At 42.3% G+C, this 19,720-nt stretch overlaps 1 protein-coding gene across 2 annotated transcripts in view; it reads left to right on the forward strand.

Moving 5' to 3' along the window:
• The window catches only part of fam49a (family with sequence similarity 49 member A), a 61,024-nt gene that overhangs the window by 35,445 nt on the left and 5,859 nt on the right, over positions 1-19,720 (forward strand). Inside the window, exons 3-11 of one of the 2 annotated variants that reach the window (XM_080833119.1) lie at positions 5,377-5,456; positions 7,915-8,036; positions 10,304-10,409; positions 10,643-10,779; positions 11,658-11,735; positions 12,036-12,152; positions 12,289-12,368; positions 12,720-12,846; positions 12,949-13,019. In XM_080833119.1, coding sequence (XP_080689245.1) covers positions 5,387-5,456; positions 7,915-8,036; positions 10,304-10,409; positions 10,643-10,779; positions 11,658-11,735; positions 12,036-12,152; positions 12,289-12,368; positions 12,720-12,846; positions 12,949-13,019 — 908 coding nt within the window. In that variant the 5' untranslated portion in view covers positions 5,377-5,386. Of the gene's footprint in view, positions 1-5,376; positions 5,457-5,962; positions 6,043-7,914; positions 8,037-10,303; positions 10,410-10,642; positions 10,780-11,657; positions 11,736-12,035; positions 12,153-12,288; positions 12,369-12,719; positions 12,847-12,948; positions 13,020-19,720 lie in introns of both variants that reach the window. The other variant, XM_080833118.1, reaches the window with a different exon arrangement.

Genomic DNA, 19,720 nt, shown 5'->3' on the forward strand with positions numbered 1-19,720 from the left:
GCAAAATATGACTGTGTTTGCTCCAGAAGGACCAAGAGTTACAGCCAGGAAAAACAATCTCCAGCAGTCAGGAGCTTTTGGCACCGCCATTTATTGTTAATTCTGTTTCGTAGTCGGACATTTGTGACTGCTTTGTCTGAAGACACAAGGAAGGGGGGGGGGGAGAGAAATGGGATATGTATTGACTGCATGTAAACAAGTGGAGTAGTTTGTGTTTATGCTGGCTAGGTTTTGAACAGAAGCCGGAACACTCTGGCACTAGAAGATGGAAGAGGGAAACTAAAAGGTTCTGTTGCTGGGCGCCGAGTCAACGGCACATTCACAGGCGACACTTTAACCCATATGGAGCACCTCGTCATTGAAAAACGACACGCGCATAAGCTTAGTTTAGAGTCGTGTGGCTCTGTGTGTAGGATAACGCTTGACTTGTGAGGGATGGTGGTATATTTTTAGGATGTTGTTCTTTTCAAGCACAGTGGCTAGTGTATTGATAGACGGCATCAAAAACCAAACTGTGTGTTCTGTGAGGTGCTAGACATGCTAACCTATTACTAGAGGCCACTAATGGCATCAGTGACCACACACACAAACACACACATTCGCACACACCAGCGGGGTGATAATAGTATGCGTACAAAATCAGGACCCAGCTTTGTGACACTTGCTTGCATCCTTTCTGCTGTATTTTACATATGGCTGGGTCTGACCTGGATCTATCTGATGCTCGATGACACCTGTGGTGTTGTTAAGCTGTAGACCACTAAACCCACTCATCATTTTTTTTTGTTTTTTAAAGATGGTGGTTGGCCCTAGCAAAGAACTGTGTGATGTGTAAACACTTCCCTGTGAGAGTGAGCTCACTGAGACTGTATATCTAGGTCTCTAACAGAGCTGCTGCTGCTGGCGTATAAACAGGCTGTTTACAGGACTGCTGCCTGTGATGCTTCTGTGGGAATGAGCAAACGTAATGTTTGCCTGACTGAATGGGAGGGACCACGTTTCAACTTGTTTATTTGTTGTTGGGGCAGCTTCAAGCAAAGTGGTAAAAGCTGCTCCGGGCTCTTCTATTAGGCGTGTGTGTGTGTGTGTGTGTGTGTGTGCGTGTGTGCGTGTGTGTGTGTGTGTGTGTGTGTGTGTGTGTTCACACTCCTCAATCACAAAAGCAAGGCTGACATTATGGCCACCATCGTGATGGTGAGGTGAAGTAAGGACATAATGGTCTGGCCTCTGCCTAAATCTCTCTTTCGCCCACACACTGTCAGATGTGTGAAGGACACTCAGAAAGAGAGATATGTGTGTGTGTTTATGACTGTGTAGCTTCTGTAATTTCTCTTGTGAATTTATGATTGATCTTAAATCTAGATTCAGTCAGTGCATTTTTGCTGAGTCACTTTCTGACTCTTGGTGTGTTCTAGTAGACTGTTCCTCCTTTGTTCTATATGTGTTGTAGCTGACTAGCTCTCGTGTTCTAAGTGTGTTTGTGTTAGCTCTCTGATCTCCACAGATTCATTCAGGATGGGACAGTTCTATTCCTGGCAGGTTCACTCCGGGTCCACAGCGACTGAAGTGTTCCCATCAGAAAGGGAAGCTGAAGGGAATCCTCCTCCAGTTGTGATTAATATTCTAGATATTGATCTGATCAGGTCCTAGCAGCTCTGCGGCAGAGCCTGGATCTGGCCGGCCCTTGGGCTCTGGCCCAGGCCCTCTTGCGCGCACTCTCCACAAACAGGAAGTGGTGTTGAATGATGGCTGGCTCCCCCTGCCTCTGCCCCTACCCTGAGCTCCTTCAAGGGGGTTAACAATAGCAGAGGGACCAGGGGGCTTTGCCAACCAAAGCCTTCAGGCATCTGTGGTGTGTGTGTGTGTGTGTGTGTGTGTGTGTGTGTGTGTGTGTGTGAGAAAAAAAGAGGGGCTGAATTTCTTTTGGTGTGTGTGTTTCGAGTATGTGTACATTGTTTGTTTGTGTGAGCAAGGGAGAAAATATAATGTGAGTGCTTGTGGTCGCCATGAGGGAAAGAGAGAAATGCTTTAGCTTTATGACTGCTATTCTTTACAGACCACAGCCACCAGCCACAACCCCCCTTTTAATCACAGTCAGTCGTCAGTCTTGTTAACGGCCGTGCGCGTTTACAGATGGGTGCATGCATGCACACGCATATACACAGAGCAGGTGATGAACCAGTGTCTCTCGTGGTTGCAGTTTGTAATTATTGAAAACAAGTGCTACATTGGAGTGGGGCTACAAAGTGACGAAACTCTGTGAGTAGCATAAGAGCTTAAGCCATTAAGCGCTTTTGTTGTGGTTGGAAAAGTTAGTCTGCTTTAATACACCCGCTAGTCTTTGTTGTTTAGTCTGGTCCAGAACAGATATAAATGACATGCCTATGGCATAGGGATCATGAAACATAAACAAAGAAACACACACACACACACACACACACACACACACACACACACACACACACACACACACACACACACACACACACACACACACACACACACACACACACACACACACACACACGCATACGCATACGCACACGCACACGCACACGCACACGCACACGCGTATAGACACACGCGTATAGACACACGCAGGAAGGTTGAGATGCCAAGCTGGCACTGGTAGCGACGCAACACAACGGACAGGAAATAGTGGTGAGTCTACCTACATTGCCACCGCCCCCATCAAACAGTTATTGTGCTCATATCCTCTTATGCCTCTACTGTGTGTGTCTGACTGTGTGTTCATGGTGCTGAATTGGCTCCTAGCTTACCACTGGGGTAGCCTGGAAAGGATGGCTGGTGACCCACAGTTCTAGTGCAGCATGTTGGCTTGTGTACACTCTTGTGCTACCTGGTGTGGTATTTATTTAGAATGTTAATTTTGAAGCTGAATACGACATTGTCTGCCAAGCTGCTGCTAACTGCTATGCCAATCTCCTTCTGACTGCCATGACAAAACCCCCTTCAACACTCCATCCAAATAGCCAAGATGAAGCTTTGATTGACACTTAATTTGCGTATGTCCATCTGTGTAATTTGAAGTTCTCCTGTAGTAATGTGCGTGTGTATCGTAGGTCAGGTTTCTCATCGAAATCTGCTGCATCCCCAAGACTTTCTGAACCAGCAGCACCATCTAGTGGCTGTCAGAGATGCTGCACCCACAGCTGCAGTATTTCAATCAGCTGTGCATCTGTCATTTAGCACATCCTGCCAGCCAGAGCAGCTCTCATTACTGGAAGTGCACGCATGCCTGCAGTATCATGTACCACGCTAAGAAAAAAGCTGTGTCTGTGGCCTGAGGCCAGCAGTCAGTAATGGTCTCTAGTCCTGTCCCTTATCCTTGCTTGTTGCCATTCTGTGAGGGGTTATTTTGCCACTATGCAGTGCCATGGTTGTTTTTGGGTATCATCATGGCAGAATGCTCTTAAGTTAGGTGAAGGTTATGTATTTGATGTGAGATGTGAAACATTTGGCATGCACGTACGCCCACCAATGATCTCCGACAGACCCAACGCCCATGCGTATAGATACTGCTGTGGAGGTTTGACACTGGGAGACTCTGGGGAGCCAGTATCTGATTCCATTAGCTGCTGAGGGCGTTGTCACGTGGCAGATGACTTGTGGGCTCGCCGTAGCCCTACTGAAACACTCCGTAATAATATCTACCACCGAGGTGTGCAGACATAAGTAATAAGGGCAGTACACACACACACATACACACACGAATGTGCACACCCCTTTGCTTTCTTAGACAGGTCATGTTACGGTTAAAGCACAAAGTGTGGTCTGTCTGGTCTGTTTGCAGCCGGTGTGTGTGTCTGTGCGAGAGAGGCGTATCTAAAGAGAAGTGTGTTTGTGAGAATTAGGTTGGCGTGCGTGCAAGTGTGTGCAAGTGTGTGTAGGGTGAGGGACCTATGAGAGAAGAGGGTGCAGAACTGGTGAGCGGCTGTGAGAATTCAGTGATGTGGCATCATTTTTTTAATATATTTCTGTGTGTTTCCAAGCATGCAAGGATGTTTTATGTGTAAGAATTAGACAGGAACTGCGAGAACCTATACTCTGTGTGTGTGTGTGTGTGTGTGTGTGTGTGTGTGTGTGTGTGTGTGTGTGTGTGCGCGCTCTGGGTACTCTGGGTTAATGAGGGATGTGTTGGGATCAGATGACTCGCTTAATGCCTCTCTGGTCAGTTCCAGACTGCGCTTCCAGAAATGCCTTGCTGGCATCCTCCAGTAATCTAGTCATGCGAAATATGCTAGTACTGGGCAGCCAGCTTTGTTCAGATACTTATTGTACATGTGACAAACCTGTAAAAGAGTGTGTTGTTTTTTTTTTTTTTGAAATGGTACGTATTAGGGCTGAACGATTTGGGAAAATAATCTAATTGTGATTTTTTCCCCCAAATATTGCGATTCGATATGCGATTTTTAAAAATGTTATCCCCTTTTTTTCTCCAACAAAACGTACTGAATGATTTAAATATGACCCAATATTAGATACATTTAGTGTGAAATATTCTTTCCCACATTTTACATTTGTATTTAACTGCTCATTACAGAAACAAATCGGTGGCTTTGCCACTGCATTTAAGTTATTTAAACAAAGTCAAGTATAAACACAAGGCATGCAGTTTTTAAATTGGCCTTATGCAGTAATTGTACTTCAGGGTTAGGGTTAGGATAAGCAGTTTTACCTTAAAATAACAGCTTTGAAAATTTGGGCGCTACAATGACTTTTAATATGGAGAATCGCCTTTGTGCCATTGCCATACCAGGGTCCGTAGGCAAATGACTGCGTTATGTAGGTGTGCCTGAAGCCGCCTGGTTTTTACTGTCTGCCGAACTAGTGAGTAGCTTATTTGCCGTCTTGTGTTGCACTTGCTTGATGTTTGACTGTGTTAGGACAGTTGTTGACTAACTAGTTGGTCATAGTGTCAAAGTAAGCACATTTCAAGAGATTTCGCTAGTTTGAGCACTAGCATCTCGTTAGTGATTAGCAAGTGATCCGTTATGCTGCTTTAATCACTGTGTGCCAAATTTTCCATCTTAAAAAAATTATTAATCGCGTTTTTATTTAAGTTGCGGTTTGAAAATCGCGTCTCATCATATCACGATTAAACCGCAAATGCAATTAATTGTTCAGCCCTATTACGTATTGATTCTTGGGTGGGGATACCTGAATGTTATTGTATCAACAGCTGATCATATACTCCCTGCAATACTGACCAATACTGGAGTTCCAATATAGTTATTAGTTACTTCCTTTGTAATCATGATATGTACATAAGATGTTCAGTATTACTCAACTACATTTGTATTATGCTATAACTTGACCATGCTATTTTTGTTTGGAACATCTGTATTTGATCAGGTTTGCTGGAATGGGTAATCTACTTAAAGTGCTGACAAGGGAAATAGAGAACTATCCCCATTTTTTCCTGGACTTTGAAAGTAAGTGTGAAGGAGGAGTCTGTGGGGGTGCAGGGTGTAATCATTCAACTCTTTCTGTCCATTTAGCAGGTGGTTTGCGCTGGTGGCCACGCCCCCGGCGGACAGGACCCAGGCATGAATGTGTGGGCCCTGTTCTCAAAAGGTTCTTTAAATAGAATACGATGCATTACAAAGCTTTTAGGAAATAAACATGCTGGCATGAAACAAAGATGTGAATTGGCACCAAGAACACCAATATATGCATGTGCCATGAAACAGAAAAAACATATGCAATGAGTTTAGACCGTGTTCACATATAACTGAACAAATTCTTGACAATCATTAAAGTACCTTTTGAGAACAGTTCTTTGGCACCCACATCGCTGTTAACCATACACAAGCCCCGCCCTCTCACATAGACTCCTCCTATTTCATGGAGCTGTGACATGTTTTCACAACTCTCACGCATCACAACCCCCCTCTCTGTCTCTCTCTCTCCCCACCTCCCTTTCGCTTTTCTCTTTCAGAAACCAAATGGGGAATCTGTTAAAAGTTCTCACTTGCACAGACCTTGAGCAGGGGCCAAACTTTTTCCTTGACTTTGAAAGTGAGCAGAGCTTTTGCCTGGCTTGTCGTCTTCTCACCGTAGTGTGTCTTGCATTTTGTGTTGACTCCATTTTGTGTCGTCTCTCCTACATGTTGTGACTATGCTAGGGCTGCAGCAATTACCGCATCACCGCCATACTTTGGTACTAGGAGGTGTGCTGTGGTGTTGAACTGGTCATTTAATTACCATTACCGTCATAACCGATTTTTCCTCCCCTTATCGGAGTGCTGCCATCCTCATGTAGCTTTTGGCTCTGCCTTTGGCCTTGTTTCCACAAATCTGGATATTTTCGAAAAGCTCACTTTTCTTTTCTTTTTAAAATTTAGAAAACTATTCTAAAGCACCCAGACCTTAGCACTGAGCTTACACATAACATTAAATGAACACATTACGTCCTTGTTACCTTCTGATTGACTGACTGACCAATCAAAACAATGGAGAGGACTAACTGAGGAGAAGTGGTTTGCTAGTCTGGTGTTCAAAACTAGGGAGTAACCGCAACTGTCAACAAATGTTATGGCAGACAACATTTAGTGTATGATGGCCCCTGTCTATAGCCATGTTTATTCATTACAGTGCGTAACACAACCTTGCATAAAATGCTTTTAAATGGGTGTCGTAACTACTACTTTAGTTTCAAATGAATTAATAATGAAAACACAGGGGGATTTAGTTGAGGTATGAACGCAAACCAAACTGCAAGGAGGCATTCTTTTAGTACCGCAGTAAGATAATTCCTATACGGCTGCAGCCCTAGTCTAAGCTCCCCAGTGTTGCCTGCCCTGTTTATTTTGGAGTCTGTTCTGCATGTTTTCTTGTCTCTCTTGCATGCTGTGATGCATAGTGGCCACCATTCCTGTATGCCTCTAGAAAACACCACTAGGCCAATCCAAATAGTCTATTCAACAGCAAAACGCTAGCTTTAATCCAGAGAAAAGCGTTTTCCTGTTGTGTGTGTGTGTGCACTAATAGAAGGAACACAATTGCTAGTTTCTCTAATGAAGGCATGATTATGTGAGGTGGTTCAGTAGGTCTCTCCTGCCTGATTTGCTTTGCACTGGTTATTCCTACACACTGATGTGGACTTACTCAGTTAACTTCTGGTCCTTTCACCCAACACCGATTAGCACCGAACTTGCCTGGGTCCTGCAGCAATGTTTTGGAAAGTCAGATTGATGGCGTGACCTCTGCTATCCAGCATTAAAATGGCTGGGATGTTTCAAATAATAGTGGGATTTACCCTCATTTAATAAAATCAGGCTTTAAAAAGCCATATATGTAGATATATATCGTCTGATATGACTTGAATATTGTGCTTGGAATTAAAATTCTTTTATTCCAATGAGACTTAATTTTATTGCAACATACAGTAAACTTATTGTAAGATAAACCATAATGATCAGACAACTGTGTAGTAGTAGTAGTAGTAGTAGTAGTAGTAGTAGTAGTAGTAGTAGTAGTAGTAGTAGTAGTAGTAGTAGTAGTAGTAGTAGTAGTAGTAGTAGTAGTAGTAGTAGTAGTAGTAGTAGTAGTAGTAGTAGTAGTAGTAGTAGTAGTAGTAGTAGTAGTAGTAGTAGTAGTAGTAGTAGTAGTAGTAGTAGTAGTAGTAGTAGTAGTAGTAGTAGTAGTAGTAGTAGTAGTAGTAGTAGTAGTAGTAGTAGTAGTAGTAGTAGTAGTAGTAGTAGTAGTAGTAGTAGTAGTAGTAGTAGTAGTAGTAGTAGTAGTAGTAGTAGTAGTAGTAGTAGTAGTAGTAGTAGTAGTAGTAGTAGTAGTAGTAGTAGTAGTAGTAGTATATTGAAGACGTTCTAGGTTGCATGTTGAGTGTATTTATGCTGCGTTCCTTGTACTAAGTGTGTGTGTGTGTGTGTGTAGATGCACAGCCAACGGACTGCGAGAGGGATGTGTGGAACCAGGTTAATGCCATGCTGCAGGAATCGGAGAGCATCCTGTTAGGCCTACAGGCTTATAAAGGAGCAGGACAGGAGATAAGAGATGTACGACTCTCAAACACACACACTCTCTCTCTCTCTGCCTCTCTCTTGATCACACAAATCAAGTAGAATTTATAGCGTTATAGTAGCATTTTTTAATCACTTTGTCTCATTGATAGCCCATGACTTACATATAGTGCCTTGCATAAGTATTCACCCCCTTGGATGTTTTACCCTTCTTGCACGGTCACTCAGTTTGTGAGGACGGCCTGATCTAGGCAGATTTACACATGTGCCACAATCCATCCATTTCCCCTGGAATTCTGTTAAATCCATCATCAAGAAATGGATGGATTGTGTCACATGTGTAAATCTGCCTAGATCAGGCCGTCCTCACAAACTGAGTGACCGTGCAAGAAGGAGACTAGTAAGAGAGGCCACCAATAGACCTATGTCTACTCTGAAGGAGTTTCAAGCTTCAGCAGTGGAGATTGGAGAAACTCTGCATACAACAACTGTTGCCTGGGTTCTTCACCAATCAAAGCTTTATGGAAGAGAGCCACTGTTGAAAAAAAGGATCGACTACAGTTCGCCAAAAGGCATGTGGGAGTCTCCATTGTCAAGTGGAAGAAGGTTCTGTGGTTTGATGAGACCAAAGTGGAGCATTTTTTCAACAGTGGCTCTCTTACATGAAGCTTTGATTGGTGAAGAACCAAGGCAACAGTGGTTGTATGCAGAGTCTCTCCCATACCAGCTGCTGAAGCTTGAAACTTAGTAGTAGTCATAGGTGTCTTGGTGGCCTCTCTTACTAGTCTCCTTCTTGCATGGTCACTCAGTTTGTAAGGACGGCCTGATCTAGGCAGATTTACACATGTGCCATATTCCTTCCATTTCTTGATGATGGATTGAACAGAATTTCAGGGGAGGTTAAGTGCCTTGGACATTTTTTTGTATCCTTCCCCTGAGATACTTTTCAATAACATTTTCTCTGAGTTTCTTAGGGTGATCTTTGGTCTTCATGGTTTAACAATAGCCAGGAATACTGATTACTGAATACTGACCAGTGAATGGACCTTCCAGACACAGGTGTCGTTATACTACAATCACTTGAGACACATTCACTGCACACTGATCCCCATTTCACTAATTGTGAGACTTCTAGCACCAATTGGCTGGACCTCTGTTGAATTAGGTCAGTCTATATAAAGGGGGTGAATACTTATGCAATCACTTATTTTCGTTACATATTTTTATTTCATTTACATAACTGTGTAGAAATCTGTTTCCACTTTGACATTAACGAGAGCTATTTTGTGATTTTTTTTTTGTCCAAAAAGCCAACTTATATTGACCATGACTGATTTATAAAAGCCATAAAAGGGTAAAACATCCAAGGGGGTGAATACTTATGCAAGGTACTGTATACAGCAGTATTAGATAATATCTTCACTGAAGACTACATCTATATTTTTCCTTCATACATGCACATTTCAAAGCAAATGCTGTGCTGCACCACTTTGGTATAGTTAACAACAAGGATGCAAACAAACAAAATGAAGCAGAAAACAAAATAAAGTTTCAACAAAAATCTGAATTATTTTATAAAGTAAATGTATTTATAATAAATATATTCCAAGTGTATGATTTCATTTGTTTGCCAAAATACAGCATCTTTCCATCTATAGTAATCTGAAATTAATAGTTTACTCATATGCTGATCGTTGATGGTGCATCGTCTGTCGTTATTCCTCGGAGCGACATCACACAGTTGCTCAAATATATATCCTAACTTGTGCTACGGCCTTGCATTGTTTTTACACAAAGTAATTCCTCTGTCACCTCAAACTGGTTGTTCACACCGCAGAAATAAATTGCGAGCTGAGCATTATCATTTATGTCATTACTCTCGTCCTGCACTGAAATGTTTGCCTTTGACACACAGCTAGGTTTCTTATATGATAATAACCGCCGGACTATACATTTTCCACTTATTATCCGTTTACTTGTCAAAACAATAGAAGACATTCCTCCAAAGTACCTAATTTTGTAATGACTTTGTTGCCATTTTGTGACTCCTGCTAATAGTTCTTCACGCAAATAGAACTGTAAAGTTTCCATTACTTGCTGTCTTCATTCACACATTTCCATTATGTTGAATGACCGGACTACTTGCGGAATGATATGAAAGAAACCTGTCGCCAATGGCAGCGGTAAACGTTGGGGTGGCCCATTCAAAGCAATTGAACTCTTTGCAACATTCTGAGGATTTGGCCAGATGAGACCCCTGCCCTACAGCATCTACATATTAATTAATGCTTCTCTGTCTCCAGGCCATCCAGAACCCCAGTGACATGCTTTTACAGGAGCGGGCGTGGAACTCGGTCTGTCCGCTCGTCATCAGGCTCAAGAGGTTCTATGGCTTCTCCATCAGGCTAGGTACGCCTGGACACACTCCTGTTTTCATGGGTGGCCTTTTTGCCTTTTGTTTTTGCGCTCAGTATCTCTGTCTACATCACTGCTTTTTAATACACTGGAGAGTGATGGAGTGTGTGTGCCTGTGTGTGTCTGTGACTGGTTTGCCGTTTCCCATAGAGAAAAATCTGTAGAGGCTCTGGTTGTTTGTGTCTGATGGCCATGTAGATATATTTGTGTCACCTGTGCCCTGACAGAGAAGGCCCTGAAGAGCCTGCTGGAGTGCCTGACGTGCCCCCCATACACTCCCACTCAGCACCTGGAGAAGGAGCAGGCCCTGGCCAAGCAGTTTGCTGAAATCCTCCACTTCACGCTGCGCTTTGACGAGCTCAAGGTGGGCTCTCTCTCTTTCTCTCTCTCGCCCTCCACATTTTGCTCTACTGATGAGGAACAATCTAAAGAAGTCGCCTCTGACAGACCAAGAAGTCTAAAGCTGCCAATCATGTCCTTGGAGACTAGACGCAGCATTAAGCAAGAGATGTGTCCTAGGTCTACAATTAGCTAGCTATCCCTTCTAACATTTAGGCTAAACGGTGGGCCCTGACCACAAAGTACCCTATAGAAGCATTACCAACAAGGTTAGTTACAGGCTACTTTGTTGTTACAGCACTGCCATACTTAATTTGACCGGTAGCTGGTTGTTAAGGTTCTCGTTCCGTTTATTTTATTTTGCCGTCAACCCACGCCCCCCCTTCCTGAGCTCCATGCTCCCGATGGGCAGCCTTCCCCAGGCTTTGGGAACGACTCTGCTAGACTGTTAAATGCTGTACATTCACAACAGCAGATGGCGCTATTAGGCACTTTAATCATGTGTGCCCTCCCACACTAGAGCAAGTGGAATAGCGGGCTAGTATCAAGACTGAATGCAGAACATGTCTGGATAATGCTAACCATGAATGTTAAGAAAATTTTTTTGCCCATGAAATCTGCCCTGTATCCAAGAGCTCCCTTGGACAAATTATTACCCATCTCTCCCCTATATGCACTCGGTAAGTAACTGCATCAAAATACTCCATTGAATGAAAGTATCCCAGTGATTGCATACTCCGGAAGAATGCACTGTGCTATGGAATCTCTGGTATGGCATTTCATTTGAGTTCTTGGGACCTTGTAAAATGGGAGAATTTGTTTGTCAATGTCTTAAAAATGTATGTTTGTTTCTATGTTTGTTGTTTTCTCTGTTTGTTTATGTCAAATGCTGTTGTGTTTTAGATGAGAATCCCAGCCATCCAGAATGACTTCAGCTACTACAGAAGGACCATCAGTCGAAACAGGATAAATAACATGAATGTGAGTTTGCAGAGCATGAATAGCATGAATGTGAGTTTGCACAGCATACATAGCATGAATGTGAGTTTGCACAGCAAAAAATGGCATGAATGTGAGTTTGCACAGCATAAATAGTGTGAATGTGAGTTTGCACAGCATTAATAGCATGAATGTGAGTTTGCACAGGATAAAAAACATGAATGTGAGTTTGCACAGGCTGAATAACCTGTTCATCACACCACTGACCAAACATGAATATTCTGCTGGAAAAAAGGCACTAGAACATAAAAGATTGAAAAAAATATATATTCTGACTTCTAGCTGGACATTGAGAACGAGGTCAACAACGAGATGGCCAATCGGATGTCTCTGTTTTATGCGGAGGCCACACCCATGCTGAAGACCCTAAGCAACGCAACAACAAACTTTGTCACTGAGGTAAGCATTCTGACCCTCTCAGAAATATTGACTAATGCCCTTCATGCCTGATAATATTACAAGTTCCATGTTCACATGGAGTATGTTTGGCCTGATAACTAATAATTCATTTTTTCCCTTTGTTGTGTGTGAACAGAATAAGACGTTACCCCTGGAGAACACGACAGACTGCCTAAGCACCATGGCCAGTGTGTGTAAGGTCATGCTGGAGACACCGTAAGTGACCTGAATGATACCAACATTTTTAAACTGTCCTGGAGATTCAGTGAAGGGGAATTTCAAGGCTGATGAAATAAATGATCAGCTTGTGAGTGACACTGATCTGGAGATAACTAGCCAACATAATATACATAGCTACCTTGAAGAATTCTTCATTTATCTTATCTACAAATGTTCAATAAATAAATGAACCTGTTCGATCAGTATTTCTAGTATCCCCACTCTCCTGAGACAATACTCCGCTATACATCTTTCCAATCCCAATCAGTGGAACTAAAGGCAATGTGTGTGTGTCTGTGTGTCTGTGTGTCTGTGTGTCTGTGTGTCTGTGTGTGTCTACTGTTGTAGAGAGTACAGTAGTCGCTTCAACAGCGAAGACACACTGCTCTTCTGCATGAGGGTGATGGTGGGCGTCATCATCCTCTACGACCACGTGCACCCTAACGGAGCATTCAACAAGTCCTCCAAAATTGACGTGAGTCTCCCTTCCCCTTGAGGATCATGCCTGGCATTGAATGTGAGTTTTATCCTGTGTTCTGGCTCACTGTTTTATTTTCTGTCTCTCTCTACCTCTCAGATGAAAGGATGCATAAAGGTCCTGAAAGAGCAGCCAACAGATAATGTCGAAGGTCTTCTAAATGCCCTCAAGTAGGTCTTCTGGTCTCATTCTCTAGGGTTCCCAGGGTCATGGAAATCCAAGAGAAATCCTAAAATTAAAAAAAATAAAATTCCAGGCCTGGAAAAGTCATGAAATTCTGTAAATCCATTGAAAGTTCTGGGGAAGTCCTGAAAATAAAAACAAAATCGTATGTAGATCCAATGAAATGAATGATGTTATTGCATTCTTACATGGATAATGTTTCATTTGTACACATTTCTGAAGCATTACACAGTTTCCACTTAGCTTCCATATCCCAACTAGCCTATAAGGAAAGGAATTGAAAAGTTTGTTGAATTTTCATTCAGTATTAAGGCCCAATCTGTGGAGTAGTACGCAATTCTATGTAGTGAAAGGTCATAGAAATGTCATTAACAGGATCCCCGACTATTAAGACTTGTAGGCCTTAAAACGCTATAATTGCCCTCTTCTACTAAAATACTTTGTTAAAAAACACATGAAATATTTTAATTATTTAAAAAATTCTCAACGTTTAATCTAGACAGTAAAATAAGTGAGCCACTCCAGAGGGTTTGAATAGAGAGAAGTGAAGCTTGATTACAGGCTATTTCCTGTTGGGCCTGTCGCTGACTTTGTTGAAGCGTTCATAAACCGCTAGCCTACATCTTTGAGGGGAGGGGAATTTTCATAATTGAGTTAAAACGGAAATCTTTGCCTATAGGCTGCAAAAGGGCACGTCACTTGTTGTAACCACAGACATAAGACCAATTTGTAAAAAGACTGCATATAGGTCATAGCTATCGCTCATGGGTCCTCTATCGTCCCTCACTCCTCGTTCCTTTTCTCCTCTGGCAACAATTAGAGAAATGAGACATCCTTGTTCAAATAATTTCCAGGGCACTAGCTGGAGGGCGGAGGACTCGTAAAATAATACGTAAAATAACATTGGTAGCAGAGGATGGCTGCTAGATTCAAAGTTCCAGCGAAGTTTGACAAGACCAGGCCGTACGAGAGTTGGAAAAATGAAATTAACGCCTGAACGCGGGTTACAGAACTCGACGCAAAGAAACATGCACTCGTTGTCGCCTTGGGGCTCCAAGGGAGAGCCCGGAAAACAGCCATGGAATTACCTGCAGCTGACTTGGACAATGATAACGGTATGGATATGTTGTTAGCAAAATTGGATAGTGTGTTCCTAAAGGAGGAAAAAGACCGCGCAGATGAAGCACTGACTTAAAGTTCGCAGACATGAAATAGGCACTTCAGAGAATTTTCGGAGGAAAGATGCCGGGTACGTCAAACGGAATACAAGTGAACCATCAGGACGTGGCGTTCTTTACAGAACAAAGACCACAAGGACGAGGACAACGATAAGCGGTACAGACTGGACAACAGAGGCAGCCTTTACAGAGTACAAATCCACTGGATAAATTCGGTAGGAGATCAAGTCACACTAACTGAAGAAGAAACATGTCAAACTAACTGAAGAAGAAAATGTTGAGGAATGTAACATCACACAAAAGCCTCCATGTCTGACTCAGAAATCTTCCTGGCTGAATCCCTGGGGTCAGCTATTATTGACACTGCTTGCACTCGTACTGTATGTGGGGAGAAATGGCTGGAAAGCTATGTGAAAGACCTCAGACCAAACCAAGTGAACCAGGTGCTGCAAACAGAAATCCCCAGTAGCAGGCCATTTCGATTTGGAGATGGAAACTTAGGTAGTTTTACTTTCCTGGTGGAATACACGAAGATAAGACAGACAAAATGTCATGTTGAAGCTGAAGTGGTCAAAGCTGATATCCCACTGCTGCTCAGCAAAACATCTTTGAAGAAAGCAGGAACCATTTTGGACATGGAAAACGACCGAGCTGTGATGTTCAGACAACCTGTGCCTCTTGAATTCACTAGCTCTGGCCACTACTGTGTAGACATCAGAGACAAAGATACTGAGAAGAGTGAGATTGAAGTCCTGACTGTGACAGAAAACATGTCCATTGATGAGAAACATAACAAACTGTTTGGCCATGCCTCAGCATATCGACTACAAAGGCTCATTCATAGCGCAGGAAATAAGGACAAAGACTGCACTACTATCTTGCAACAAATAGTACATGACTGTGACATATGCAAGAGGTACAGCAAGACCAAACCAAAGCCTGCTGCAGGTTTGTAGCCTGACGATGTCATACTCATGATTCTAGTCAGAATATGAGTCTGATACCGGACCTTTGGGCTGTGATTTATGGGGCGTGTTTCAACAAACCAGGAAAGAAAATGCCTATTCGCTGAATTGGATACCTAGAACCAATCAGAGCAACGTAGTAGCCTATTACCATCTGATAGATTAAACTTTTACCTGATCCCTAGGAAGGACGGCAAAAACATCTTTTCAATGACAAATGCCTTAATCGCGTTTCTCTGTTCCTCTTTCAAAATGAATGCGCTGTCAATGTCTGTTGAGATATGCCTGCTCACGTTAATTAATTAGCATTAAGGCTACAAGCTACAGTTTATTTCGATGGGTTTTTTGTGTACACGTTAGCAATGATATAACAATAACGGTCTAGAGAACTTTAGTTAAGACAAACAATACTCTGTAACATTCGTGTTGCACATGCACAACTAACCGAGTCAATGTAGACATTAGAAAGTCGTGTAGATAGCTTAATTCACATAAAATATTCCCCACTAAGCACCCGAGACGCGGCCATCTTGGTCGGAGTTCGAATCTACCGGTTAATTCAACTCAAGCGTTGGTATCTGTCCATCAACGTATAAAGCCCGCCCTGCCAATTTGATTGGTCCGGTTTGATCCTACCGATGAAACTCTCTCCCAATTAACCCAGAGCCAGACCAAATCTCCCTGACAAAAATTTTTGTGGGCGGGGTTTGGGCTGGTATCCAGGCTAGCAGGTTTGCCCTTGGCCTTAGAGTATAATGAAACGGTAGCAGTGGACCTGCACGAGTTGGAACCAGGTATATGGTACCTCCATATCATCAACCACTTCACGTGTTTCAGTGCTGGAAACATTGTGAAAACAAAGTACTCCTGTGAAATCGTCAACTCCTTCATTCACACATGGATAAGTGTACATGGCCCGCCCCGGAGACTGTACAGTGACAACGGTGGAGAATTCAACAATCAGGAAATCAGAGACATGGCAAAAAACTTCAATATTGAGACAAGAACAACAGCAGGATACAGTCCCTGGAGCAACGGCCTAATGGAGAGACATAATCAGACACTCACCGAAATCATCCAGAAAGTGAAACGGGAAAATGGATGCGACTGGCACACTGCTCTTGACTGGGCCCTTATGGCCAAGAACAGTATGCTCAGTGTACATGGTTAAAGCTCACACCAACTAGTATTTGGACAGAATCCTAACCTCCCCTCTGTATAAGTTGATAAGCTACCTGCCTTAGAGGGTACCACTGTAAGTACTAGGGTAGGAGAACACATATCAGCTTTACATGCTTCCAGGAAAGCATTCACTGAAGCTGAATGCTCAGAGAGAATTAGGAGGGCTCTTCGCAAGCAGCTCAGACCTACAGATGACAAATATGTGACGAGAGACGGGAGTATATTACAAACGAGCAAACTGCACTGAGTGGAAGGGACCAGGGGTGGTTATTGGTCAGGATTGGGCTGTTGTATTTGTAAGACATGGTGGTATTCTTGTTAGAGTGCATCATTCCAGGCTTTGTAAGGTGAACACAGAGGACCATGACAAGCAGACAGCACAAGATGATGCTCACAGACAAGCAGAAAGTGAGGAAGGTGTGACAAACACTACAGTAGATAGCTCAGATAGCGACCAGAATACTGACAACGAACAGGAGAACACCAGTGACATGGAGGTGAATACAGGAGAAGTGTTGCACCCAGCCCTCACACAAACTAATGTGACACAAACTGACACAGAGCACAGGGCTTGTGGTAATCCTGCCCCTTTGGCAGGTGTAAAGTTAAGAACATGTCAGACAGTAACATTTGTGAGCAGAGATGATGGCATTCAACATACATTCAGAGTTTAGGCAGAGCAGGAAAATCCACAGGACAGCTTAAAAACTGGTATAACTTGCAACATCTTGAACCTGATGGCAGTGAGGGACAAAAGGAGTCAGTTGATATGTCATCTGTTGGTAGTCTTAACGTTGAGTCAGGTGACAGGGAGGCTGATGTACTCATAGCGAAAGACATTTCATTTGATGCAGCAAAACAAGAAAAACTAAAGAATTGGCATAATAATGATGTGTTTGAGGAGGTTGAAAATGCAGGCCAAAAATGTGTCCACCAGATGGGTCTGTAGTCTCAAAGACACTCCCAAGGGTATTGTGCCTAAAGCACGACTCGTAGCCAGAGGTTTTGAAGAGTTTAATGTGCAAGAGTTACAGAAAGATTCTCCAACTTGTGCCTCAGAATCTCTTAGGCTATTGTTATCAGTAATCTGTCAAAACCTGTGGCAAGTCCATTATATGAACATCAAATCTGCATTTTTGCAAGGCATGGAGCTGTCTAGGGATATTTATATCCGACCCCCTCCTGAGGCAGGCAGTGCAAATGTTATATGGAAACTAAAGAAATGTGGTCTTGCTGATGCATCTCTATATTGGTATAACAAAGTCAAAGAAATCATGCTGGGCACAGGAGGCAAAATGTCGCAGGTGGATCCAGCAGTCTTTTATTGGTTGGACAAGCAGTTTAAGGTTACTGGAGTACTTGCATGCCATGTTGATGATTTTCTTTGGGCAGGCTCACAAGATTTTTCAACATATGTGATTCCCCTTCTGAAGTCTGTGTTCCATGTAGGGCGTGAGGAGCATGAGCATTTCAGCTATGTAGGGATGGATTTTGCTACTGTTGATGGTGTAGATCAGGTACATCAGCACAGTTACATTGAGAATCTACAACCTCTTCACATGCAACCAGCACCCAGCAGGATGTACCCCTTAATGACACTGAAAAAGAGCAGCTTAGGTCAAAAATAGGACAGGTCCTTTGGGTTGCCAAGCAGACCAGACCAGACCAGATGTTTTGTTTGACTCATGTAGTTTAGCATCTAATATCAAAAATGCTACAGTGCAGTCTATGCATGAGGTAAATAAAATCATCCGTAAGCTTAAGTCAGACAAGGTGACCCTCAAGTTTCAGCATTTGGGAAACAAAGATGCTCTTAACTTGGTGGTTTTTTAGTGATGCTTCTCTTGGTAATCTTCCAGATGGAGGTACACAAGGGGGGACATTGATTGTTCTTATGGGGGAAAGAGGGAAGTTTTCTCCTCTATGTTGGCAATCCAAGAGAATCAGACGTGTTGTATGAAGCACTTTGCAGGAGAAACACTTGCTATGTCAGATGGCATAGACAATGCTATTTTTCTTGCAACTCTTTTTCTGAGCTAACCAATGGTAATGCTGACCTTAATGCTCCTTCACTGGTCTGTGTGACTGACAATTAGGGGTGCACGATTCAGAAAATGTCACGATTTGATACCGATTTTTAGGCTCACGATTCGATTTCGATTCAAAAACGATTCTCGATTCAAAAAAATTGATTCACAGTATGTAAATGTTAGTGCTGTCAAACGGTTAATATATTTATATGCGATATATAGCAAATTAATTAATCGCAAATTTTATTTTAATGCTCTTATCATGGAAAAGTGGATTGGCTTTCTTTATGAAATGTTTTATTTTATTGAAAAACAACATTGCCAAACAGGGCGGTACAAAATAAAATTATAAAGTGCACATTTCAGACTCGGCCTATAGTGCAGTTAAACCATGGCTTAATATTTTCTTTTTTTCAAGTTTGCTGTGAACATAGAAGTCAGGCCTCTTATTTCAAAAACAATGAACCGTAACATTTAGGTTACCAATAAAAGGTAAGCCTACTACTTCTTTGCTTTCAGCCAGCTGCCTGTTGACATTTTCAGACAACAGTGAAGCTCGCTTCTTTTGCACATCAAAACTTTTAAAGGTAAACTTTCTATTCAGAAGCTTTTTAGCAACCATTTCGCCGTATCGCGCTCACCATCACTCAAACCGTAACGTTAGCCTACTACACAGTTTGCGAAGCCAAAAAGAACGTTAATCTTAGAAAAAATATTTAACTATTTAATATATATTTTTTTAATATTAATCGATTTTTGGAATTCTATGAATCGATTCTGAATCGGAAGCACTTGAATCGCGATACGAATGTAAATCGATTTTTTTTGCACACCCATACTGACAATCGCTCCCTGTTCGATGCCCTTAAGTCAACTAAAACAGGTCACAGAAAAGAGACTCAGATTCAAGGGCGTAGGTTTGGTCTCAGCATTGGTAGGGACACTGCTTGTGGAACTTGGAACTGATTTAAACATAATAAGAAAAATAAAACCTTAGTTTAAATTTAAAAAAAATAAACATTCTCCACATTTCTTGACATCACATGTTTTTGTTGTCCTTTTTGGATATCCCAAACATGAGTAAGACCTCATCTGAAGCCCTGATGGTCCAGCTGCTTCTTCCTCAACCTGCACTACATCTGCACTGGATTTCTTAGTTTCCTGAATGCATTTCAAAATATTGCCTTAATGAACAAAATGACCTAATGAGAAGTACATCCAGTGCATTTGCTTGTTCTGAAATTAATTTGTAATATGTAGGTAAATGGTTCAGGTTTTATGGAGCTGTACTAAGCCTACATCATCTGGATTGCAGTGCAATGAAATAATGTAT

This window comes from Sprattus sprattus (assembly GCF_963457725.1).
Source record: "Sprattus sprattus genome assembly, chromosome: 2".
Lineage (NCBI taxonomy): Eukaryota > Metazoa > Chordata > Actinopteri > Clupeiformes > Clupeidae > Sprattus > Sprattus sprattus.